Source organism: Eublepharis macularius, chromosome 2 (genome assembly GCF_028583425.1).
Source record: "Eublepharis macularius isolate TG4126 chromosome 2, MPM_Emac_v1.0, whole genome shotgun sequence".
Classification (NCBI taxonomy): Eukaryota; Metazoa; Chordata; class Lepidosauria; order Squamata; family Eublepharidae; genus Eublepharis; species Eublepharis macularius.
This window is the reverse complement of record NC_072791.1, coordinates 53,324,987-53,351,759: the sequence shown is the minus strand read 5'-3', so window position 1 is coordinate 53,351,759 and position 26,773 is coordinate 53,324,987. Positions and strand designations below refer to the sequence as shown.

Here is a 26,773-nt window from a genome sequence, read left to right as displayed (position 1 = left end):
GACTGCAAAACTTGAAGAATGGTTATGAAAGATTTATTAGGATAAATTATGTAAAGTGTGTAGAATGCACTAGATATATGCTGTTGTGTTAGTATTAACACTGTTATTGTTGGGTCCCATACAATGGCCATTGTGCACCGGGATCTAAACTGGCTGAAGCATCTTCCCTTGGACTCAGTTTGTTAGTGGTCGACTCTGACCCTCATGCTAATACGGAAAGTTATGAATATGGCTATATCATGAGCCCCTCTCCTCATGTGTTTTAAACACAGAAATGCTGCCTGGTGAGGCAGGAAACAGTTGCCAACCCCTGGCCAAGAGCTGGAAAATTACTGGCATGTGAGTCATAAGCAAGACTGACAACCAGCCCCACTCTCCCAGTGATCTACAAAGATCTTAAGACAAGGGGTCTTCCAGGAGTTCCTGAATTAATTACTTCCACACCCTGCCGATCCTCCCTTATCTACTCTCCCAATTCAGGGATCTGATAAGCTCCACCTATCCAGCCGTCACAGGTCATCAAGCACATTTTTACCTTTAGTAACACCCAGGAAGGTTTAATCAAACCTTTCCCATTTTATTGTCTCACCTCTGAAGACAGCCATTAAGCTAATGTTTTGGGCAGAAGACACCATCCTGCCCCAGGGTATGTTCCACAGTATAATTGGGCTACTCTCCACAATAGTTGTATATGCATGTTCTTGGATCCAACACCCACCCTCGGATGTGTGCCTGAGCCGCTTTCTTCCTGCCGCAAAGTGCTGGTCGCTCAAAGCTGCTATCCTAAGGTTATTCCCTATCTTCTAGACTGATAACTATCACCCATTTCCCAAACTGCTCTCCTTTTACCTCCCTATTTTCTAGTTAGCTCTGTGTGTGTGTTATGTGTATTTTATACAATTGCTCTTTATAAATAAAAACCCTTCCTGTTGAACATCTGCCTGTTTATTAAAGAGTTCTCTAGAGGAATGATTCTCATATACACTGGTGGAGAAATCTCAGTTACCCCCCTCTCGTTGCTTCTCATTGTATGCTAATACCCCCAACTCACAAGGAGACCACCTAGTTGGGTAACAAAGTAGAGGGCAGGAGTTGAGAACCACCCTATTCCAGCTACCCTCCCCTACTACCTTCTCATATTCTATGTCTTGTTTCTTTAAGCCTTTTAAAAGGCTTAGCCATGTCTGTTTCATACTCAGTGGCCTCTCTCTCCCCATGAGTCTGGGTAGAGAGACCTGTGAGGGTCCAGTCTTGAGTCCTGGAGCAGTCTCTCCCATGATGTTCTCCTTTCCCACCCCGAGGGTGAAGCGGCCAAACCGCTGATTGTCAGATGGCTGGTTATTAAAGGGCCATCTGTCATTGATCAGCTGGACAGCAGGTGGATACTTACAGGGCTTGACACCATGTACTGGCAAGGAGAGGGGCTCTTGCATTGTCTGCACTGCCCCCTGCCAGCTGCTGTTGATTTAGCTCTCAAGCACTACAGCTAAAAATCTGAATTTTTTTTTTTAATGAAGATGACATTCTCAGGACTTTGAGGGATGCAGGAATCTCATCTTAGAATTCAGATTCCACACAATGAACAAACATCAGCTTCCTTGCTCATCAACTACTGTGGGAATATACATACTATGTGCTATGCTTCTGGGGTGTACAGTGTAGCAGAAGCAACTGTTGCAACTTGTATTTTCTTCAAAATGAAGGCAGCTTCATTGTGATTTTTATCTAATCCAAAAATTTTACTGTTCTTCTGCTGATACTCTGTTAAATCAATCTGATATTTTGAACAACAGCAAAAAATTTTCAAGCAAGAGACCAGTATCTCCTACTGGTATGGGCAGAACAAATATGAAAGCAGAAATAACTAAACGGGTAATCTTTCTTCCACTTTTGCTGAAAGGATTTACTTCACTTAGAATAATTGTGTATCTGTTTGTAAGTACAATGTGATGAATGATTTCTTCTGTCTCCAATAGCCCCACCTAGGTTAGCAGAAACACCACCATGGATTAAGTTTGCTATTCTTAAATCAACTAAAGTTGTTATTTGTTTGGCACTTTTCAACTTTAATTGAAAGCATTTGTTGCAATTGTCAGGCTATTGACACTAATTTTCCCTGCACTTCACAACCATATCATATTTTTCCTGCAGTGTTTGGATTTGGAACAGTTTGTGACAACTTTATTAGATAACTGAATAATTGTGCAGTATTTCCATATAAACTAATACCAGTTGGTAATGTTGAGTCATTACCTGATGCTTTGACATTTCCCTTTTCTTGGAAAGTGATGGCAGACCAAAGTTGGTCACCAATTAAATTCCAATGCAGGATGTGGTTGTGAAATATTTGTATGGTTAACTGCCTTCCCTTTTCAAGACACAGATGCCAGATGTCATTGCTGAATTAGATGGTTTTTACACTCCAGAGGCAGAATAAATCGTTAGGGTCATCTGCTTTTATTTATTTTGAGTGCATTTAAACTTGGTATACTGGACACTTAGCAGAATCTTTCAAGGTCAGCAGGTCACTAAATCAATACATCCAGTTATAATCACAATATAAGTAAAACTATTCATTGCTGACAATAAAATCCGACAGAAGATACCCCTAATTCCTTTGTTGGGGACAAAACAATTCTTGTCAACTAGTCCTACCAAATATATGAGTGAAAAGAGATTTTCACCTGGTTCCTGAAGCTAATTAGGTGGGGTGCAACTGCTGGGAAGTCCTTTCCCTAATGTCCATCTGTGTCGTTTCTGTGACTGGGGGCTTGTAGAAGGACATCCTCAGATTATTTTAACAGATGGCCAGGCATGTCTGGGAGTAAACATATTTTTCAAATTTATCTTATGCTTTCAAATATTGGAGCAGGAAAAGGAAAATTAGAATGTTGTTCATCTTTAAGTAAATCAAAGGTAAATGTAGCAAGGATTTGGCTGTTGATAATTCATTGTTTGGGGTGTACAAAACAATTTTTCTGTATTCAGTGACATTGTAGCTAGCAGGATGTCTTCATCACCATCTTCAAGCCCAGCTTCTGGATCTTTGGTATCTCTGCTCATAGATGTTAATTTTGTATTAAATCAAAACAAAAAATAATTGTATTACATTTTATGTCCCACCTTTCTTTAGTAAAAATGGTTTATTTTGTTAGAACATGGGTTATCTTAAATCTGAACTAATGGTTTGATTCCACTTCAGTTATTATTTAGGCAAGAATAAATGTGTATAGAATTGCATCCTTAAGAATAACTAAAAATGCTTCAGGCTTTTCTTTTCCTGTTTTGTGACAATATCTAATACAACAATGCCTCCTTTGTATATAATATTGTTTCATTCCCTTATACCATATTTATAGTGTCCATTTACAGCTGCTTTCCACATTGTCTTGGATCATTTTTGAAGCCACAGCAAGAGGAAATCTGACATTAATCACCAACTCACGGGTCCTGGCAGTTTTTTGGCATATTTGAGTGTTGCGTTGATACTGGAAAGAACACATTAATATTTCCCAAGATATATTACCAAATGTTTATTGATAAAGTTTATCCAAAATGAAATCTTGTGTTAATTGTTTAAGCTGTTAAGAGTAAAAAAAAAAAGTAGCCATAATTAAACACTCAAAAATAACATTCTGAAGAGGGGAGCTTTGATTCTCAAAAGCTTATACCCTGAAAATCTTGCCACTCGACTCAAATAATGCTGATTCATGTCCTTATTTTTTACAAGTTTATTTCAAGAAAGGCAGAGTCCACCTTAGCACCATTCTGATCTTATTTATTTCATTCTAATCTTAAAAGTTCTATAATGTTGCTTTACTGCAAGTAAGGATGTCAGTGCTAGGAATATTCCCAGAGTATAAACGGATTGTTTATATTTTACTATATTTATTCTGTTACATTGGGAACTTGTTTCGACTATTATTTGAGATAATCGACATAAATTACTCTTTTACGCAGTTATAGCGCATTTTTTCCTCTTTTAAGCTCTCCCCTTTTTTAAATCTTCAAACTGCTGCATTTTTAAAAATAGTGTAGAGCACTTAAATATTTATAGTATAGTTTGAAGAATTCCCCTTTTGTATGTTTGGTATCTAGTCTGATTTTAATCTAGAGAGTGATCTTTTCATTTCACTGACAGCTTTTTAAAGAAAATCTAAAACATTTCTTGCATGGGAACTAGAAAGAAAATTTGAGGTGGGCATCATTGAGAAACTAAAAGCTTGGACTGGTTGCTGTTGCCACTTAGGTCAGTGCTAGCCTCTCAGTGTACCTCATAACCAAGCATCGCTGAAGAATAAGGCATTAGCAAAGGCTTATGTATTTTACTGTTGTTGTATTTACTTTGTGTGTGAGTATAATAGTATTAAAATGTATAAGTATAACAGTATTAAAATGCTTTCATATGAAAGACCTCAGGATCTGTTGAACACTACTTTTAAATCTTGCCCTACATACCAGTAATTGGCTGAACTGGGAGATCTTGTAGTCATTTGAAAAATCTCCGTGCAGGGAGAAACAAGGAAAAGAGCATATAAACATGATCCCAAGATTTATTCTCAATCTTTTCCCAGAAGAATTGTCAAGGAGAAGTAACATCTGAATAGGCTCTTAATCTCATATTTATCATTACAATTTGTTTTACCTATTTTAATGTATTAAAAAAAGCAATATTTATCTATTTAGGGGGAAATGTATGCCCCCTCTCCAGGAACCGGCCCAAGGCATTTTACAAAGTAAAAATATTTTTTTAAGAAATTAAATTATATTAATTAAAATCCAGCATTAGGGGGGGAAAACCCAGCCCAGCATAAAAATGTAGACTATAAAAACTGACCATAGACAGCTTAAAATGTTTTCAGATCAAAATAGTCCTAAAAACCCAACCCCTCAATTAAAAGACAGGGTAAATGGAAACATTTTGACCTGGAACTTAAAAGAAAGCAACATAGGTACTGGGCAAGCCTCCAGAGGAAGGGCATTCCATAAGAGGTGCATGCCAGTACTGAAAATGCCTTGTCTCTGTTTGCCACCTGCCTGAAGGCGGGCATAGAGAGCAGGGCTCATGAGGTGAAACAATTAACTATATGTGGAAATCATCCCAAAGCCCTGCGTATCATACAGAATTACGAACCAATCCTTGTGATTTTGGACTCATGCAAATCCTAGTGATCGTCAGCCAGTCTTAGCCCATGGAATTCCACTTAATGGGAGGGGGTGAGCCAGCCTCAGTTTAAGAAGGGGGAGGAGAAACTTTTCCCCTCAGGCAGGTGATATTGTGGCTCTGGATAAAAGCCAGGATTTAGCCAGGGGTTTGGGGGGGGGGTTAGGTAGGATTTGGGGTAGGCTTAGGGAGGAAAGGTTATATTAGGTGATAAGTACCCTGCTTAAAGCCAGAAGTACTAGATCTACATGGGCAATTTCAGAAAACCAGAGCCAGTTTGGTGTAGTGGTTAAGAGTGCGGGACTCTAATCTGGAGAACCAGGTTTGATTCCCCACTCCTCCACTTGAAGCCAGCTGGGTGACCTGGGGTCAGTCACAGCTTCTAGGAGCTGTCTCGGCCCCGCCCACCTCACAGGGTATTTTGTTGTGGGGATAATAATGACATGCTTTGTAAACCCTTCTGAGTGTTAAGTCATCCTGAAGGGCAGTATATAAATCGAATATTGTTGTTGTTATTCAAGATAACCTGCATGGAGAAAGGAAGATCAAATCTCTCAGTGTTTGCATATGTTAACTGAGGCCGCTCATGTTAACGTGTTAACTTAGGAAATTTTATCATTTCTGGGAAGTGAAGTTGAGGGCCAGTTGTATATTCTATACTGAAGTATTCCACACAAAACATTTAAGTTATACACCTTATTTTCTGTAAATAAATCTTTGTTGTTCATTAGCATCTGTCTATCCAGTCAAAATAGCTGTGAAAAGGGGTTTATGCTTTCCTCACACTTAAGTACATAATTATAGTAGGATACCAAATGAGATCACATTAGGGAGCACAAAGCTTATACTCTACCAGCCTGTTAATCAAAGCTTCTCTTCCCACCCACCCACCCCTTTTTTTTACTGATTGTATTTGTCTGGGGCTTAAATAAACAAAAGGAGGGACCAGAGAGTGTGGGGGTAGACAGCTATAAGCCCAGAGTACAGTTACTTCAGATGCCTCTATCCTCTCATTCCCCCTATTTTGTTGCTAAAATAGTTTTTATGATTTCACCAACAGACACGTAAACTAGATGTGTATTTTGAATGTGAAGAAAAAATCATGAGCAAGTCCACATTGGATAAATCACTTTTGGACATGATTTCTGACCCTGATGGTAAGTGTAGTAAATTGGATTTACTGTAAACCTAACAGTCTGAAGAATGTTGTTATACAAGCAAGCTCAGTTATTCAAAGAATTCTGCTTGAGTTTTTGCCAAACTGCTGCCACTTCATGTAGATGAGCCAAAGGTCTGGTTCAATTTCATATGTTATTTAATTGTATGTACCTTTACATTTTGCTGGGGTAGCATAGTTTTAATGTTCATAAACTATTATTCTTATAAACAATGGATTGGGTGTTACTACACACAGCACTTGTGGACACGCATCTTTCCCAATTCCTGTTGCCCCCAGCAGCCCTCTGAAACTTATATAAGAAATATATTTACTTATATAAGAAATATAAGGTGGTTTCAAACCTTCCTCCAGCTTTAAGTAGCTGCTGTCTGACTGAAGTAGATGTTCTTCTGGTGCAAGAGTCAAAGGATGGCACCTGATGCTGAAATAAGGCTTCAGGCTTTGCTGCAAACTGTGGTAAGATACGAAGCATTGCAAGGTTACCCCTTCCACTGCATTGATCAAACAACCACGTTAGCAATACAACCTGCCATTCAACATGGAAGGATACCATCTAGTGATTTTTTTTACTCTATCTTCAAGTTCAAACCGCAATGAGGCTAGAATAACAAACTCCTTAAAATAAAATCAGAGGAGTTAGCCGTGTTAGTCTGCAGTTGCAAAATAGTAAAGAGTCCAGTAGCACCTTTAAGACTAACCAACTTTATTGTAGCATAGGCTTTCAAGAACTTCATGACTTTTTGTAACTGATTTACATTTACATGACCCTCACTCCCTGCACCCTCTCCCCACTCCCCTCACCACCTATATAGTTTCTTCATATCCTCCGCGCATCTGACAAAGAGAGCTGTAGTTCTCAAAAGCTTATGCTACAATAAAGCTGGTTAGTCTTAAAGGTGCTACTGGACTCTTTACTATCCTTAAAATAAAATAGATCCCATAGAAATCTCAGAAAGGAAGTTGACCCAGCTTACCAAGGATTGGACCTGGAATACATGCTGGGAAGAAACACTTCCAGTTGCCTGCCTTGTGCTTTTCTAATGTCAGTTGAACGTGTACTGCTTCAGTGTCTGCTTTTCTTAACTGCAATTTTTTTATTTGTTCACAACCACCTGATGTACACCATGTGTACCTACCTCTCTTTCTGTGGCACTGCTGAAATGTATGCTGTGTATCAGTTTCTGAAGACGATTGGCTAGTTAAACTTTTAAAAAATGTCTTGACAGTTGTTATAGCCTAGTAGACTCTGAAATCGCAGTTTTTAAGTGGACGCACAAATTGCAATAAGGTGTTTAAGCATTTTATCTCTTGCAGGGAATGCATTCCTTTTAAAATAAGACACGTGGAAACTAAGAGTCTCTTTATCTATTTCAAAGCAACATTCTGACCACTAAAACATAGGGCTGTATTGAAATGGCTGTTCTTTTCCTCAGCCTCTTTCTTACAGGCTAACAGCTCTCTAATTGAAGAGAAGTCGGAAATTTATTTCCCAGATATCAAGTGAAAACCATGGGTCCTAGCCAAAAATCACCTAATGTTGTCTTTTAAGACTTTTATTAGAAATTCGTCTAATCAGTTTTGAAATAATCAAATACTCAAGGATCAAATACTCAAGGATCCCAAAGATACAAAAGACAGTTCCGTAATTCAAAGATATCAGAAGCATACATGTCATCATCCCTTATCCTTTTGAACATAAATGTAAAAGATAAAACACAATTTTAAGAATCTCACCAAGCACTTTCAGAAAGATTAGATAATCGTGCTCAGCCCAAGTCTGAGATATTTATTCTAGGCATCCATCCAACCATGAAACATACATTTTTCAGGGATATACAGTGAGAACATATCTCCGAAAAACATGTTTTGCAAATATAAAACTAAAGCAATTGTTAGACCATCTTCTTTGGTTCAACCAATACCTGTTTCAGACAACAGTCTGTGACAAAGGCAGTATAACTTTGTGTTTCCACTTAAAAACTCTCAGTGTATCTAGTACAGCACATTATGTCCAGATGCCACTGTGGGAAAAAACCCCTCTAAGGTACCTATCTGCCTTCCTGTGCAGTAGTGGTTTCCATTTCAAGGTCCTTCCGTTATTTCATTTTTTAACAACCTTAGGTGTTGCTTCCAATTCAGTAGTGGAGCCTGCAGCTCTCATTTTATTTTGAAGAAAGTGAACAGGCTTCCCCTACCTCATAAAAATGCTGTATTCATGGCAGCAGTTCTCCCACATCATCATCATGTTATTACAGTGCTATTGCAAGAGCAGAGCAAACGTTGTTCCTGTGCCTCTGAAAAAGTAATCATCTGAACTAGTCTCTGAGCGGAGACAGTATCTTCCTTTGCTTTCAAGCTATGAAATAGTATACAGTATACAAAATGTTTGTTTTGTTTGTTTCTAGTATTTACTCATTTCTGCTTTTTTGAATTTTATGGAGGATGAATATTGTTAAACCCATTTTTTAACTGAAAATAAACACTAAATATCAGCGTTCTCATGCAGTTATTTAAGATGCTGGTTTAATAAGACCGGAAACAAATTCAGCTCCCCTAGCCCAGGAACTTCAAAAGAGAGAGAGAAATTCAACTGGCTCCATTGCCGTACATTTTAGCTGTGCCAGTTCCCTTTTTATTTGAGCTCAGAGTTAATCCATTTTGCTTCTGGCATTCAAAATTGTTTTTCCCTTACCGGTGTGGTCCCAAGAACTGGACAATTTTGTTATTTCTTGTAAAGATTAAAAAGTATCAAGGCATCCTTCATTCAGACTGTTTGGTAAATGAAGTGAGAAGATAAAGGGTTGAGTTGTACCACCACTGAACTATTCAAGATCATGGTGTTGCCACAATTTAGATTGTTCTAGTTCTGCTTTGCTGAGACAAGTTGGAAGGAAATGGATCTGAACGGCAAAAAAACAATCAGTTTTCTGAGCAGTAACACTTATCTGAAGATTTTTTCCTAAATGCTTTGTTTTTAAAAACTGTTTTTCAACACAACTGTCATAATGTTTAACTGTTACTGTCAGATAATAACATGATTCCGTTATTTGGATGGGAATTACTATACATTGTGGTTTACTATTATTTATTGTGTTAATATTTTCTCATCTTCATCTACACTATCAAACATCTTATCAAAAACTGCTCTCAGAAGCAGTTTATCTGAGTAGGATGAGGGGTGCTGATTTTTTCCCCAAACAAATTTCAAACCTTGTTAGGTTCATAGAACTAGTTGTACTGTTCTTTTGTTCTTGGCCTATGTTTTAGTGGAGAGCAAGCTATACTTAGAAAGATAGAGTTTGTTCATGCTATTAGTTGAGTTGTTACCTTCATCTTCCAGATATCTTAGAACTACTCTTGACAAATCATGCTCCCACCGACTTCAATTTGGACATTTGTACTTTCAGTCATGGCTCTTCTGCTCATGTTGACATATCAATTTTTCTGAAACTAAAAAATCAATAGTGTATGAGATTGTATTGTATAAGGTCTGTAATACAGTACACTTTTTGTATCTTAATACTGTCATTTATTTTTAAATGTATATCCCACCTTTTTGTATTTGTTTTCTTCTCTTAAACTATGTTGTTTTTTGTGACAATGTTAAAACCCCCTGAATTAACAATTTAATTTGAGAAAATAAAAAGCAAACCTTTTCTTCTCACAGCGGGAACCGCAGAAGACAAGATGCGGCTGTTTTTGATCTATTACATAAGTTCTGTACAGTTGCCTTCTGAGGTATGGTTTCTTCTCTTTCTTCCTTTTGTGAAACAAGTATTTGCTCTATTTCATGACATATTGGGTTTTCCCAAAACAATTACATGTCTGTAACAAATATTTCTTAAGCTGAATATTCTTTTTCTGGTAACATATGAAACATTGTTGTCATTTTTTTCTATAATTCTTTCCCTCGTGGTTTGGCATGTTTTGTTAGAGAGGAGCTATACAAAATTTTGAAGGTGATGAGAACTAAGAGTAGGGTAGGTACATTTTCTATGCAGAAAAACTTCCATTTTATTTAGGTATTTATGCCCTGCTATTCAGCCAAGTAGGGACCAAAACGGCACTACAAAAACAAAATTTAAACAATAAAACAAATAATAACTCGGTCTGGTCCTGGATTCATTGAACCACCTCATCCAAGGCCACAGGCTTTAAGCTATGAGCCTAGTGGAGTCTTGTTATTGTTCTTCAGCTCATGCCAAGGGCCTGCATCTCTGACCAAGCCCAGGTTTTATACCTGTCACAGGAAAGGACAATAAAAGCTGAGGTGATGTGTTATACAGCTGTCAAAGATGTTCCCAGTCTTCCCCTTGTTGCCTTGACAGGCACCATGCTTTGTAGGTAACCATTTTACAAACACTTGATTTCATCTTAACCATGGTTCATATTAGGGTTGCATAGGTCAGAGGTGACTTGATGGCACATAACAACAACAACTAATGGTTCATATTAATGTTGATGAATATTTTGCTCTGACTTTAGCTAGTTTCAGAATGGGACAGAAGCAGGGATTCACTGGAGAAAAGAGGAGCCCACAGCACTTCCCTCATCTCTCTTAACTAGGGTTAGAAAACTGGAAATGTTGCATCTGCTTCAAGCTGTAATGGTGCCCAGCTGTGTGGCTAGTTCTCAGTTTGAGTTATACAGTGACAAGGCAGTTTCGGGATACAGGCATATAAAAGGGCTGTCACTGCCTTGAAATGGGAAGGTAATTATTTTTCCATTTATATCCTGCTCCCTGATCAAGGGCTTACAGTACTTTCCAGTATTGTGACAGTAGACCTCAAGCCAAACAGGCTTTGGGAGTCATGGGTATATAGGTTTGTATGCTTCCACTCTGCTCTGTTAAAACCACATGTTCAGTTCATAGAGGAGCCTCTTGTGTCAATGTGATGCATCTTGCACCAAATGGAATGCACTGCCTTTAGCCGAACAGAGGCATAGGTTACAAATCCACTGTCTCTCACTAAAGGAAGCCATGTTTGGCAGCTTTGAGATGTTGATGATAGTGTGGGGATCCCAGGTCCCCCAGTGGGGGTGGGGGAGATCCCCTGCTCCCACTCACTTGGCCGGCAGGGGGTGGAGGCAGGGGAACAGGCCTCCCAGGCACACTCCTGGGGCAGCGTGATGATGTCACTCCTGGGACTGAAGTCATTGTGCTCTCCTGAGAGCACTCTTGCGCTTCTCAACAGGTTGATTTTGGCCCCAAACATTTGGGGTCCAAATCGGCCCACTGAGAATTGCCTGCCACTCCCAAGGAGCACTCAAGAAGCAAAGAGAAAGTGAGCAGCAGGTTCCTCACCTCCACCCCCCTCCAGGAGAGTAAGGGGAACTGGTAAGCCTATGGTTGTGTAAGTTAAACTGTGCTAGATGTTGGAGATATATGTATTTTTAAAATACATATATACATTCCATAGCATTTCAAGATGGCTTACAAATATTCATATTCAATGTTATCTGTACATAAATATGTATAATAGGAGATGGTTCAGTAAAAAGCTCTGAGTCACAAGGCCAGTGTAGTATGGTGGCCTAGGATCAGGGACACCAGGTTTAAATCCCTATTTGCCATGAATCTTACTGGGTGACCTTGGGTTAGTCATTTCTCTCAGCCTAAACTATCTCACAAGATTGTAGTGAGGATAAAATGGAAGAGAGGAGGGCCATGTATACTACTCTGAGCTCCTTGGAGGAAAGATGAGATAAAATGCACTAAATAAATAAAATATACATCTTCTGTCCATCTTTATCTGTATGCCGTAGCCCAAATCCAAAGGCCTTTGGTTTAGTTCCGCTAACCAAAAAAGCTTCGGATTTGATTTTGTCTAATAACCCCTAAGCCTTGTAACAAACTACTTTTGAATACCTCTTATTGGTTTGAGAGAGGAGAGAAATAACACAGGGTCTAGGCAAGTCTTTTGGGAACCTGTCCCGTGTATGTAATTCCAGAAGGGTAGTCAAGTTATGTTAATCTGTTAGTGCAAAAATAGTCTTGCATCACAGTAAAGTTGAACAATTTTATTCCAACATAAGACAGATTTAATGAAAATTTTATTTTTGTTCCTGCTTGAATACAGTTTTGTCGAGTTTTAAGGTACCAGAAAACTCTTGTTTGCTTCACCTGTGTAGGCCAGCTTTTTCCATAGCATATCATAGTTGCTTGAGGCAGATCTACACAGACAGACAAACTATATAATACAGTATTCCTTGGAACGTCGTATGTTTCTCAGGCTGTCCCACCTGCAAGTGGGAAACCCCAGGTCTGAATGTTCTTAAATGTAGAAAAACAGACCTCTGCACTGAAAAATAGTATGTCTTCTAGGCATTCATTTTTATGTCTAAACTGGGCTATTATTTTGTATTTTAATGTATCTTCTAAATAGAGAAATAATGTAAACTTTTTAAGATACTGTGCAAGATGATTTATCTCCATCAGTAAATAGATCTTTTTTCCCTTTAACTTGCATTGAATTTATGCAGTATGAAGTACCACACACAATAAATGCCTTCACACATAATAAATCATTTAGGTTTTTTTAAAAGAACTTTTAAAGCAGTATCTGTGTTAGAGGATTACATATTGGTTTTCTGTTTCATACTTTAGTATTATCTGGTAGACATTTATCTACTAAAGGTTAGTAGTACAAATTCAAACCTTGTACAGTTATATAAAAGTGAATGTATTTTTCCCCTTATTTCCACACTTGTTTTTGTGATTTGCCATTTCATAGCAATAATATATTTTATTTACATGTACAGTCTTCTTTTCATGCTCATGCTTGTTTAGAAGATAATGAGCCTTTGCTTTATTTCTGTGCCTGGAGTCAAAATATTAGATTGATTTCCCTATTTAATTTAGAAGACATGTAACAAATTGCATTCTCCTGTTTGATTCCAGGCAGATTTGGAACAATACAAAAAAGCACTGACAGATGCAGGGTGTAATCTTAACCCCTTAAACTACATTAAGCAATGGAAGTAAGTTTTCATTAAACTTCAAAATAATAGCTTGCAAGCACTTAAGATGATTTTAATTGTTCTTGTCCTTATGGAGTACACACAGCTGATGTACAGAGAGAAGAGGTGGATTTATGTCAAACTATCCTTCACAAATAAATGTGCTAGAATGGAGCAGTGTACAAATGCTAGTTGTTGGGGTGCATCAAAGTCTTTACTTGCCAGAGAGAAATCTTCACAAAAAACCTATGACATCAGTCAGCAAATATGCTTTGGAATAAGCCTGCCTTACAATGACATATAAAGACTAACAAAGAAGATATATGCCTCTTTTGATAGATGGCAAATATAGCAAGTTAAACACGATGAAGTTTTGGCATTCTCAGATCATCTAGCAAAATTGCTATTTATTATTTTAATTATTATTGACTTGATTCCCAAGGTGCTCATGTTTGAGTAAAAGGGATTCCTCCTTGTGCACACACACACCCTATTTCTGTAATGTTCAAGATGATCCCCAAACCCTCAAGAGCACCTTTTGGGCTACATACAGCCCCCACTCCATGCACAGAACTCAACTCATAGTAGTTAGGATCTGTTCCTGTTATTCCTTACATTAATATAATTAATATTCCTAATATTGGTCCTGTGCAAATTTAAAATAGTGGTTTTGCTTAGTATCTGCCTTGAAAAAGGAATAGAAAAAGGAGCATGTAAATGTCAAAAATAAATAAAATAAATAAGCTATTGTCATTGGCTTGCAGTCCAAGAAAATATGACACACAAACACAAAAACAATAGTAAATGAATGACATTAAAGATTTAAAAGTGTCATAGGTTTATGTTAAATTGTTTTTGACTGTATACTCAATTTTTCATTGATCATATCTCTACAAACATCCAGATTTGGAGTCTTCCCATATTAAACTATTTGAGTATAACTTTCTGATCCAAACGGATTATATTCTGTGGCTTTTAAATATCCAAAATAGAAACAAGTGGAAATTCACTAACTGTTTATCTTATGGTACCAGAGTGACACAAGATTACAGATTAGATTAGCTCAATTACTTTGTGTGAGAAATATAATGTTGTTTTCAAATCTTTTCTTACCCCATCCCATCCCCTTTGGCCCCTTTGTTTTGAATACTCAGTTGAAATGGATCATTCTGTTTCAAATGCTATATTCTGAAACTTGGTTAGATTTTTTTTTCTGTATCGTTTACTTTGGTAGAATGAAATGTGGAAGCATTATTTTGTCAGTAAAGGGAGACAAATGTTGTTCAGAGTGTGTCTGCTTATGTTTGCAGCACTGGCCTTTTGATGTAAAGTAAGAGCCCTTGGCTTGCTAGACAGGCTGAATGTTAAAACTGAATGTTTTGTTCATGGAAAGAGATAAGAACTAATATGTTAGCATACTGATGAAAGTAAATTAAGCATATAGATATCTATTTATCTCACAGAGCATTTGCCAAAATGGCTTCAACTCCAGCTACCTATGGAAACAGTGCAGCCAAATCGTTGGGGTGAGTTACAAACTGCATTTTGTTATCCTTTCTTAAAAGTCTGAGGTAATTTTTTATTGTTATTGTTGTTTTATTGTTAACTTCTTAAGTGCTGACTGATGGAACATAGTTCACTTCGACAAAACATTATTAAAAGGTATTCCTCCATATTCTGCTGTTCATGCTGAGGCATGTCCAGTACATAGGAATCAGATTATTGTTTTATAGATGTTAGGCAATAACTGTATTAAACAGGTTAATAATTGTTTTAAATCACAGTACCGAGATGAATAAACTGGCATCCATCAGAGAAGAAATGTTCAGATCTGCTCAGCAGCAGCCCTCACTCTTTGAGTAGGTGGATCATTTTAACACAGGGCCTTCAAAGCATTATTTTGGTCAAAGTGGGAGCCCACAGTCATTTCCATGAAATAATGCTAACTGCAGTTCTGGATAGAGTAATTTTTTTAATCTTTCACATGTACTAATAATTAATAAATATAGAATAGAAAACAAATATTGGTAGCATTTCTTCATATTTTGTGTTGTACAGTTTCAGTGTTTTAACTCATGAAGTACAGTGAGGACCGGTTCATCATAACAAACATTCTTCTTAAATACATGAAACCAAAGATCATCATTAATCATGCATTATATGTTCTTTATGTTTCAGCCTTTTTTCACGTGTCATGAATACAGGATCACAGTTTGTGATGGAGGGAGTCAAGAATCTAGTACTAAAACAACAGGTATGTTTGACAGTGGAACATTAAGCATGTTTATAGACTTTTACCATAAACATGAAATAAGAACCATACAAGGCATGTCTTTGAACTAAATGATATTTCATAGTACTGCCAAATAAATTTTTATTACTCAGCTTATAGAGATAGATTGTTAAAAACTTTATTAGTATGCAAAGGATTGCCATACTATAAATTCCATGTTGCTCCTGAGCTTTGTGTTCCTCCTACTATGTGTTTATGATGCTCTGAGCATGTTTTAAGAACGTGAACAGAAATAGAATTTAAAAAAGAAACCCTTGCTGTGCACCTACATCAAAAGCTCAATGAAGCCTTGCACATTTACCATCCATAACATCAAGAATAATTTCTCTGCCTGTAAAAATATTGTTAAAATTGGGGAGATGATTAAATGTCCTGCAACTTCATCTAAGTTTTATCCTTTTAAACATTGTTTAGCTAAGATATGAAGAAACTAAGGATCAGCAAATGTTATATCCACAATTGTCATCTTCTTTCCAAGTAGGAAATCTGACAGCAGTCTATAAGCAAGTGTGAATGTCATTAATCCTAGAGTTGCGCTTGCTTTATAATTTCTGCCTCATTCAGGTACAACTAGAGAAAAAGTGAGACAGAGTGTTGTCATCTTGCTTCTCTGAGGCGTGAGAGGACAACAGATAGTTAATGCTGGCTTTCTCAGCATCTTGGACTTTGGCCACACATACAGTGTTACACGAGGATGACAAAAAGCCATTCCTGAAGCTCAAAAGACCTTCTCAAGCAGCATTCAATACAGTACAGGGAGCTGCAACCAAAAGAAAAAATTAGTACTCACTCTGTGTACAACTTAGGGATGTGCAAGGGCTCATTTCAACGTTATATAAAGGATATGTATTGCTTTTTTAGTGATCCTGTTAGTGGATTCCTCTTTATATTCTAAAATGTCTAGTGTCTCTTTTGCCCTTGTTCTCAGGAAGTCACAGTCTGATGGTAGAAGCTTTAATGTAGTCAAGGAAAATGTGGCAGGGCAATAATGATAATAAAAGGAGGCAGACTTGTTAGTGAAAATGTTCCACCAACAATGTGAAAAATAAACTAGTCATGTGACTGTACCTGTTTCATGATACGTTTAAACAATTTCTGTACTTGACTTGAATTGTGCTGTCTTTCATAGAATCTACCAGTTACTCGTATTTTAGACAACCTTATGGAGATGAAGTCAAATCCTGTAAGTACAACTCACTCAAAAATCTGAATTGTTTATAAAATTGAAATATACAAACTTTTGCTTCCAGTCATAAGTATTAACCATTTAACACATTAGGAATGAACTATGGGCATTTTCTATCTTAGGAATAATATTCAGAGGATCTATGAGTACGCACTGGAAAGAGGAAATCCTATCTTCCTTACCTCTGCCCTTCTGTGCAGCCACTGAGGAGCTGATGAGTGAGCTAGGAGCAGGAAGGGTGTCCTACTTGCTTTCTGCTCTGAGTCCACCCATTAGCTGGCCTATGGTGGCAGTGGGTGGCTTGGAGAAAACAATGCACACCCTTCTGCCAATCAGATGAATGGTTGGCTTTCAACAAGCGTGAAAGGTGTTGTACAATTTTCAACAGCCCATTTCCACTCCCATAAAATTTCATTTATCTTTCTGTGTGTGTGTGGATATGCACATTCATACCGCAGGAGTGTAAGTTCCATGAGAAAGGACCACATCATATGCCCCGGTAATGTGATTGAGTCATTTGCACTCATCCATATAAAAAAAGCTGCTGAGCAGCTGGGAACTCCATCGAAGGACACTTGTTTGGGGGAAATCAAATATGAAACCAAAAAGTCCCCAAAACATTAGTTAACTCTGAGGTTTTAGCAAGGTACAACAATAAATTCTCTTTTCTTCAGATGAATTTAAAATTTCTTTTAAAATTAGAAACAATTGCCTGTGAATATTTTTACCCAAGGTATGTTTCTGGGTTTACAAGGATTCCCTGTTTATATTTATAAGATGTTGTGATACTATTTTTATGTTGCCCTGTAGTCTTGTTTACAGCCATAATTTCCTACATTATTTAAACAAGCAAGGGACATTTTAGTGGATCATATTTAAATAGGGCTGTGCTATAAGAAAACGATTTAGTAAGGAAATAGTTCAGAGAGTTCTGTAAGAAATTGTTCAAAGAGCTGCGTTGGTATAGGGATAAGTACACTACTGTGTACTCTGTTCATGAGTTTCCATAAGTCATAACAGCACATAACACACATGTGTCAGACTGTGGCTAAATAAGGCTCTCACTACAGGATTCCCTTTAGAAGCAAACACAAGTCCATTGTTTGAAAAAGGAAACTTTACTGCAGAAAAGGTCCATTATAGTTCACTGTCCTGAATAGGAGACTCAGGATGGTACATGATCATTGTTACCAATGAAGGGCAAAGCATAAGGTACAGAGTAACAATACCCATCTGGATTAGCCTCCCCCCACAGTTCTCAAAACAACATCTCTCAGTCCTGGGAAGCTGCTCTCCTTCAAGGCCAATGCTTGGTGGAACGATGTTAGACAAAACAGTCTCCTCCGGTGGGAATGCTGCCTGGGAACTGGTGCACCTGGGAAGAAAACACTTAAACACTAGAAGCATTAGAAAATGGAGTCAGTACAGTTTAGATATACACTGGACCTGACATTCTGCCCCCCCTAAAACAGATCCCCCCCGGGTTTATATGGGTAGCGAGCATGGAAAGCTTTGGTTAGTCTAGGAGCATGAACATGTACAGAATTCACCCACTCATCGTATCCAGAATCAAAGTCCTTCCATCTAATGAGGTAAAAAAGCTGATTTCGCTTGAGTTTAGAGTCCAAAATTTGTTGTACTTCATAGTGTATTTGGTCGTCAATTAAAGTTGGAATGGGTGGAGCTTTGAGGTGCCACTTGTCATCGGTAGGAGCTCTCTTTAAAAGACTGACATGGAATGTATCATGCACATGGCGTAAGTTTTTGGGCAAAGTTACAGCAACAGTCACTTTATTTATTATTTTGCGCACAGGAAAAGGTCCCAGGAATTTTAGAGCGAGTTTGCGGCTTGTCTGAGCTAGTTTCAGGTTCTTTGTGGAAATATACACATGATCTCCAGGTTGTAAATCCCATTCGGCCACACGATGGCGGTCTGCGTATTTTTTGTAATCCAGTTTGGCTTTTTCAAGGTGTTTCTTAATAAGAGTCCATTGTTGCGCCGCCTCCCCCCACCACGAAGATACATCTGGCAATTTAGAGGAATGGAGAGGGGGAGCGTCCAACGGGAAGGGATTGAAGTGAGTTCCATAAACAATCTTGAAAGGGGCCTCTCCGGTTGAAGCGTGTACACTGTTGTTATATGAGAACTCGGCTAGAGGGAGGAGGTCCACCCAATTATCTTGTTGGAAATTAATGTAGCAACGAAGAAACTGTTCTAATATCTGGTTTGTTTTTTCGGATTGTCCGTCGGTTTGTGGGTGGTGGCTTGAGCTGATGCCTTGCTCAATATTCAACATTTTCAAAAGCTCCCGCCAGAAGTTGGCAACGAACTGTCCGCCGCGATCCAAAATCACCTTGGACGGAAAAGAATGTAATTTTACGATGTGTTTTAAGAATAAATCGGCTAGTTTTCGAGCGGTGGGTATAGCAGTACAGGGAATAAAATGAGCTTGTTTGGAGAACAGATCTACCACGACTAAAATACAATTATGTCCTTTTGAAATAGGTAGATCAGTAATAAAGTCCATAGAAATTATTTCCCAAGGTCTGTTCGGTGTTTCTAATGGTTGCAGGAGACCCGGAGGTTTTCCTTTTCTGGTTTTGGCGCTGAGGCAAACAGGGCAGGAACTAACATATTGGGAAATGTCTTTGCGCATGCCTGGCCACCAGAATTGTCTTTGGATTAGATGCAATGTTTTCAGATACCCATAATGACCAGCAGTGGGAGCATCATGACAGCGCTGCAAGACCTCCAGCCTGAGGCTGTCTGGGACATAAAACTTGCTCCCAGCTAGCCAATCCCCTTGTGGGGATTGGATCAGTTTGTCTCGCGGAGCTTTATCCCCCTCCTTTTCCACTTCAGTTTTAAGTTTCGATTTCCACTCCTGGTTGGCCGGGAGGGGCTGCTTGGCCCGACTGCGAGTAGTCACCACGCCCCCCAGTTGCGTAGGCGAGAAGACCGTGTCGACAGTCTCCTCCCGTTTGCTTTTGTGTTGGGGCATGCGCGATAGGGCGTCCGCCAAAAAGTTAGTTTTGCCCGGGAGATAATTCAGAGTGAAGTTGAATTTGGAAAAGAACTCCGCCCATCGCAATTGCTTGGCATTCAGTCTGCGTGGGCTTCGGAGGACCTCCAGATTTTTATGATCTGTCCAGACCTCGAAGGGGTATCGCGCCCCCTCCAGCCAATGTCTCCAGTTAGTAAGGGCTGCTTTTACTGCAAAAGCCTCCTTCTCCCACACATTCCAATTCCTTTCCGCCTCCGAAAATTTTCTAGACAAGAATGCACAAGGCCGCAACTTTCCATCCTCCCCCTTCTGCAGTAAAACTCCCCCTATGGCCGTATCGCTGGCGTCGACTTGCACTATGAAAGGGGATTGTTCGTTAGGGTGGGAGAGGATGGGTTCCGTTACAAATTGCTTTTTTAGGCATTCGAAGGCAGTTTGGCAATCGGAGGTCCATTGTAGTTTGGAGGAGGGTTTTTTAGCTTGGTCCCCTTTATCTTTTGTTTTCAGCAATTCTGTTAAGGGGAGCGTGATTTGGGCGAAATTTGCTATAAAGTCTCTATAGAAGTTGGCAAAACCCAGGAAGGATTGCAGTTCTTTACGGGTGGTGGGTGTTTGCCAGTCTTGGATCGCTTGTATTTTGGCCGGATCCATTTTTAAACCCTCTTGGGAGATACAATATCCGAGGTAAGTGAGTTCGGTTTTATGGAATTCACATTTGGACAACTTGATGGGCAGTTTATTATTCATAAAGGTGGCCAGGACCTTTTGTACCATTTGAATATGTTCTTCCTCGGTGTCTGAATAAATTAAAACATCATCAAGGTACACCACCACCCCTTTGTACAAAAATTCGTGTAGAACTTCGTTTATCATGGACATGAATACAGACGGGGCTCCCGTCAATCCAAAAGGCATAACTAGGTATTCATATTGTCCGAGGGGCGTATTAAACGCGGTTTTCCACTCATCCCCTGCCTTGATACGAACGTGGAAGTAAGCATCTTTTAGATCTAATTTCGTAAAGATCTTACCTTGAGCCACGACGTTGAGAAGGTCTCGGATGAGTGGTATAGGATAGGCGTTGTTGGTGGACACTGCATTCAGTCCTCGAAAATCCGTGCACAGTCGGAGTCCCCCATCCTTCTTTTTCACGAAGAGGACTGGAGCGGCGTGGGGACTATTGGCTGGGCGGATGAACCCTCGTTGAAGGTTGGTGTCGATGAATTTCCGGAGCTCTTCTCGTTCATGGAGACTCATGGGATAGAGTCGTCCTTTGGGCAGTGAGGCTCCGGGTAAAATTTCCACCGCACAGTCCGTTCGTCGGTGCGGGGGTAGAGTATCAGCTTCCTCCTCAGAAAAAGCATTTAGAAAAGGCCAATACGGTTCTGGTATTTGGTTGACTTCTTCTTGAGTGAGAAGGGCCTTTTCAGTATGGGTTGGATCATCGCCCCAGTTTTGGTTCCAACGGTGATTTTTACAGTTGGCATGACTGAAGGTGATACATCCTTGTGCCCAGTCTATGTAGGGATTGTGATCACATAGCCATTTGCTGCCTAGAATTAATGGGTACTTGGCAGTAGAGCTGATGACAAAGGACCTCCTTTCCCAATGTTGTCCCATGCCTGTGATCACTGGGATGGTCTCAGTTGTGACAGGGTTCATATTGGTGCCATCCATTTGTTCAAAGATTACTGGATTTTGTAAATCCCGAGTTGGTAAGACCAGTCCATTGACTAGAGCTGGGGCAATGATGTCTCTCGAACAGCCCGAGTCGATAAGGGCTTGCACCCGAATGTGCATTTTTCTCTCTGGGTTGATTAGAGTCACTGGCATGAATAAAATGGACCCAGGCGGCCGGTTCCGTGCAGGGACTGGCTTGGGGCGGATCTGTCGTTTGGGCCCTTTTACGACAGATCCATCTCGTTTCCCGACTGGGGACTTTCTGGATTGTCTTCTGCGGTTGGGGAAGCGGGGTCGTATTCCATAACTTCTTCCGCTTCCAGCCCTCTCTCTGAGGCTGGCCTTTGGGAAGCGCCGCGGCCTCTATTCGCTCGTGGCGCGGGAATCGGGCGTTGAAGAGTAGGAAACGGAGCAAGGGTTGGACGCCGTAGTTGAAGCGGAGGTCTTTGCACAGGCCGGTAGGGGCATTGTGCTGCAAAGTGACCGGCTTGTCCGCATTGCAAACACAGCCCTTGTTGCCATCTAGCATCTCTCGCTCCACGGGTGGCGTAGCCAGCTCCCCGTCCTCCCTTCTGTAAAGTCAATGGTCTTCTTTGTCCCGTTTGTTGTTGTTGTTCAACCAAACGGACTTCCAAAATGCGATTCTCCACTTCGCAAGCAAGTTGGATCCAACCTAACAACGTAGGGGGATTGTCCTGCATGAGGGCTCTGTCCAAAAGTCTCGGGTTTAGTCCTTGCTTAAACAGGATAATCTTGGTGGACTCCTCACACCTAGGGCACTTGGCTGCCAATTGCCGGAATTTTGTGACATAGTCTCTTGCTGACATGCTGCCTTGTTTAATGGCTTGCAATTCTGTTCGGGCCCTGGTTTCTTCTAAGGGGTCTTCATATTGCGCTCGGATAGCATCCACCAACCCCTGGAGAGTATCGAGTTCTGGGGCCCCAACATTGTATAGTCCTACATACCAGTCCGCTGCCTTGCCTTGTAAGCGAGATCCAAGATGTTCAATTTGACTGGCCTCATTGCCGAAGAGGTGTCCCCACCGGTTGAAAAATTGTACCACTTGCACCAGGAAAAATCCTAGTTTGGAGGGATCCCCATCGAAAGTGGCTTCCAGTTTCACCCAGCCCATCGGGAGTTCTTGTCTCGGAGCAGGCGCTGGGTAGAAGTCCATCGGCAGTCTTAATTGCGCCTGGGGCGTGGGAGGAGGTAACTGTGGCCCCGGTTGGGGCAACGGTGGCGGTTGTACTGGCGGCGGTTGTACCGGCGGTGCTGGCAGAGGTTGCCGTGGTTGGGCTGCCGGGGGTGGTCTCGGTTGGGCCGGAGGCTGCAGTGGCGGGCGAGCAGGTGGCGGCAGTCTTGGTCTGGCTGGTAACACGGGAGGCGTTGGCGGTAGCTGTCGAGGTGGAGGAGGCTGGTGTGGTTGAGTGGGGATCGGCCGCGGAGGAGGGGGTTGGTGATGTCGTAGTGGTGCGGGCCTTCCCGGTTGATTCGGGGGTGGTAAGGCGGGCTGGTCCTGTGGCTGCTGCAACGGTATGAGCTGCGGTCGAGGCGGGAGGGGCCGCAGCGGCGAAGGCCGGATGGGTGGAAGGCCGCGCGGGCTTGCCCCTCCAGGCGTCGTTATTCTGGGAAGCAAAGGCTGGCCTCGTGGCGCTGGTAGATCGTCCCCTGAAGGTTGCCCGACGGGAACAGTTTCCCGCGGTTGACGAGGGGCTTCCTCCTCGGATGGAGCCGGGTGTGCTCCCGATTGGTCCGGCCGGACCGTTATTGGAGAAGTATGAGGGGGTATCACCGGTGTCTCACTTGGCTTTTCTTCCCCTTCCGTAGGCCGCTCAACGGGAGTCTCGTCTGGCGGCACATCCCCTCCCGAGTTAGGAGGTTCGGTGGGAGTCTCTCCGGGTGGCTCAACCGGGTTATCCCCCCTCGGTGGAATTTCGTGCTGTTTGGGAAATTCCTTGGGTTGTTCTCCCGATTCGCCAGGGCAGGTGTCCCCCTCTCCCGTAGGTGACGACCGTTGCTGGACTCCCTCCACCGGATAGGAGATGACACTTTGGAGGGTAGCTATCTGCACCGCCATCTCTTCAGGGGACAGTCTCTCTCCTGCTCCCATTGCAGAGATTAGATGAATGGCATGAGCCAAACTTTCTTCCATATCCATCAGTTTAGCTTCTAACTGTTGCATTCGACTTGGCCCCGGTTGCTCCCTCATGGAACTTCCATTCGTTGCACTCACCGGGGAAAAGGGGCCCCAAGGCGGAGGGTCCCCTTGAACGACTCGCGATCTCGCTGCTAGGATTCCCTTGGCCAGGCCCGTCACTGCCGAGATGCTGGTATCTACAGCATGGGTGCGACCTTGTATCTGCTCCCAACTTTGTTCAGGAACTTCCGTTGGCTCTTTCCACGGAGCAAGTTCGGAATAATCCCAACTCAGGGCGCCGCGGTGGGACGTGTTCCCCTCCGTCTGCTCGAGCGTCCTGTTCCAATATCGCCATGGTTGGCTGCTATCTAGCTCAGGGACGGTTTCTAGGCTTCGGCGCCCGTCCATCGAAACTCGTGGATGGAGTCCACCAGCCCGGCGCTCTCTCGTTTCTCGGGGTCTGGCTCCCCACTCCGACGGGGTGGGTACCGAGATCAAGGGGAGAGCGGTCGCCTTCGGCCTTGCCCCGAGGTCGCCTTCGGTCTTGTCCCGAGCACCGAGGTCGATGAGAGGCGGGGTGGAAGTGGAGGCTCCGGTCCCGTTCCCGGCTGCTCCCAGCTCCTGGGAGTCTTGGGCTTGCACTGGTTGATTGTCGGGAGACGCATACGGATCAAACAAAGGATCCCTGTCCGGGACAACCTTGGATTCCGCTGGGCCCGACTCAGACATGATTGGTAACAAAATGTCAGACTGTGGCTAAATAAGGCTCTCACTACAGGATTCCCTTTAGAAGCAAACACAAGTCCATTGTTTGAAAAAGGAAACTTTACTGCAGAAAAGGTCCATTATAGTCCACTGTCCTGAATAGGAGACTCAGGATGGTACATGATCATTGTTACCAATGAAGGGCAAAGCATAAGGTACAGAGTAACAATACCCATCTGGATTAGCCTCCCCCCACAGTTCTCAAAACAACATCTCTCAGTCCTGGGAAGCTGCTCTCCTTCAAGGCCAATGCTTGGTGGAACGATGTTAGACAAAACAGTCTCCTCCGGTGGGAATGCTGCCTGGGAACTGGTGCACCTGGGAAGAAAACACTTAAACACTAGAAGCATTAGAAAATGGAGTCAGTACAGTTTAGATATACACTGGACCTGACATTTGTAATATATTACTGTGTACTGTCTGGTGTTGCAAGTGTAATCCTATTGGATAGTTCTGTATTGCCTGTGTCATCATCTTAGGCTTTGTTTTAACACCCCCGCCCCCAGCTCTGTATCAGATTTCTGCTTGTTTACAAATATCTGTTATCTTTATTCTATTGTATTGTTTATTGAATGCCCCAGTCACTGACCATATTGATTTGCACTGTGTAATCCACCTTGAGTCTCTGTGAAAAAAGGCCAACTATAGATAATGCAAATAAATAAATAAATTGCAAGGCTTGTCAAGGCATTTGGAGGACTTTGACATTGGGTTTTCATATGGGAGACCTAATATGCTGAACACAAAGCAGTTGGAATGTTTAGGCAAGACTGCAAATGGCACTTCCAGTATATTCAAGAGAGTCACCAGCAGTTTGTTGAAAAGTGGTTCTTTGAGGGCTGTGACTTCCCTCATTTTGCTATAACAAAAGCTCTAGGAAATTGGATCGAGAAGGTAAATAATGGAAGTCTGAAGTTTGGGATATATTTGGGCTGTTATTCATGGGAGGTGGGGGGGTAGCCTTCCTGTCTCACAAAGGAAAAAAGCTGATGACTAAGAAGAATATTCAAAAAATATATTCAAAAAAATAAGAATATTCAAAAAAACCCTCCAGGGTTTCTCTTCTGTATATTTTGGCTAGGGTACAGGTTGGGTGGCTTCCATGTAGCCACTAGTGGCTCCTGGTACACATCCTCGTCAAAAGTGGTATATAGTTTATTCATTGTAGACTGGATAATCATCCTGGTGTAGATGCAGGTATGAATCAAAATTTGCATCCATAGTAGGGGTGTACAGAAATGTGTTTTTACACACAGATCTCTCTTTCTGGATCATGTAAGTTTTATATAGTAGAATAACTACCATTATAATGTTGAAAATGATGAAAAACAGAACTGAAATTACTTCTATTTTCTGTCTTTCTTGCTTTCCTTACATGATTAAAGTAGCTGCAAAATAGACGGAAAAAATGATGATACTTGCCAGTGCAAATATTGACCATGTCTTTGAGGAGGGGGGGAAATCTTTCATATCATAATAATGTCAACATTAAAAAAATTGGAGTTTGTAATTCCACACATTTTGTAAACAGACTTAATTTTGCTTTAATAGTACTCATAAATCATGCCATTGAATAATAAGAGTGTGTTTAATGATGAATAACGATTTTGACTGGTATATCTTCTTACCATTCATTGCCATTACGTGTTTGAAATGAAAATAGAGGGCTAGTGACTCCTAGAAAGAATGTACCTTTGGGGGAGATGGGAAATAAAAGCTGGTGTGAGGCTCTAAAACTAGTAATACCTTGGGATTTTTCCATATTGCTTCATAACTAGAACATACTGTGCAACTAGCATATTTTGGAAGTTTGGTAGCAGTGGATTTCAGATGAGCTACTTACTCCTCATTGGCACCTATCACAGCTATTTCAGTGCTGTACAAAAGTGAATACTCATAAAGAGCTATTTCAGTGAAATGTAATCTTTATGGAAGTACTGTGATGGGAGTTCTAATTGCATAATTCAAGGTAACCTAAAATGTAATTTGGAAAATGGATTAATGAAGCCACTAGTGAGAGTGTTTGGACTTAAGATAGTAAATATTGTTACAAACTTCTATCTTTCTAAATAGGAGACAGATGAATACAGATATTTTGACCCTAAGATGCTGCGAGGCAGTGATAGGTGAGTTTACTATAAATATTTTGGGGGGAAACCCGTGGCTTGAAATCTGTGTGACACCTGCTCCACCAGTCAAGTCGCATATTACCTCAGATGTTGTGTTCCAAGATCATATCTTTTCACTAGATCGGTAGTACTTCATATTTTAACATCTATGTGGAATCTCTGGAAGAGATCAAGGGATTTGGAGCATGGTACCACCAATATTCAAATGATACTAAGCTCTGTTGGTCCTTAATAGCTGAGTCAGTGGGCCTGTGGAAGTCCTGGACAAATCCC

General features: G+C 40.9%; 1 protein-coding gene across 1 annotated transcript in view; it reads left to right on the top strand.

Moving 5' to 3' along the window:
* SCFD1 (sec1 family domain containing 1) overlaps positions 1–26,773 on the top strand; it is a 76,015-nt gene that overhangs the window by 32,364 nt on the left and 16,878 nt on the right. The window contains exons 15-21 of the mRNA XM_054972061.1: positions 6,225–6,321; positions 10,012–10,082; positions 13,246–13,325; positions 14,768–14,830; positions 15,483–15,558; positions 16,727–16,780; positions 26,445–26,497. Coding sequence (XP_054828036.1) covers positions 6,225–6,321; positions 10,012–10,082; positions 13,246–13,325; positions 14,768–14,830; positions 15,483–15,558; positions 16,727–16,780; positions 26,445–26,497 — 494 coding nt within the window. The remainder of the gene's footprint in view (positions 1–6,224; positions 6,322–10,011; positions 10,083–13,245; positions 13,326–14,767; positions 14,831–15,482; positions 15,559–16,726; positions 16,781–26,444; positions 26,498–26,773) is intronic.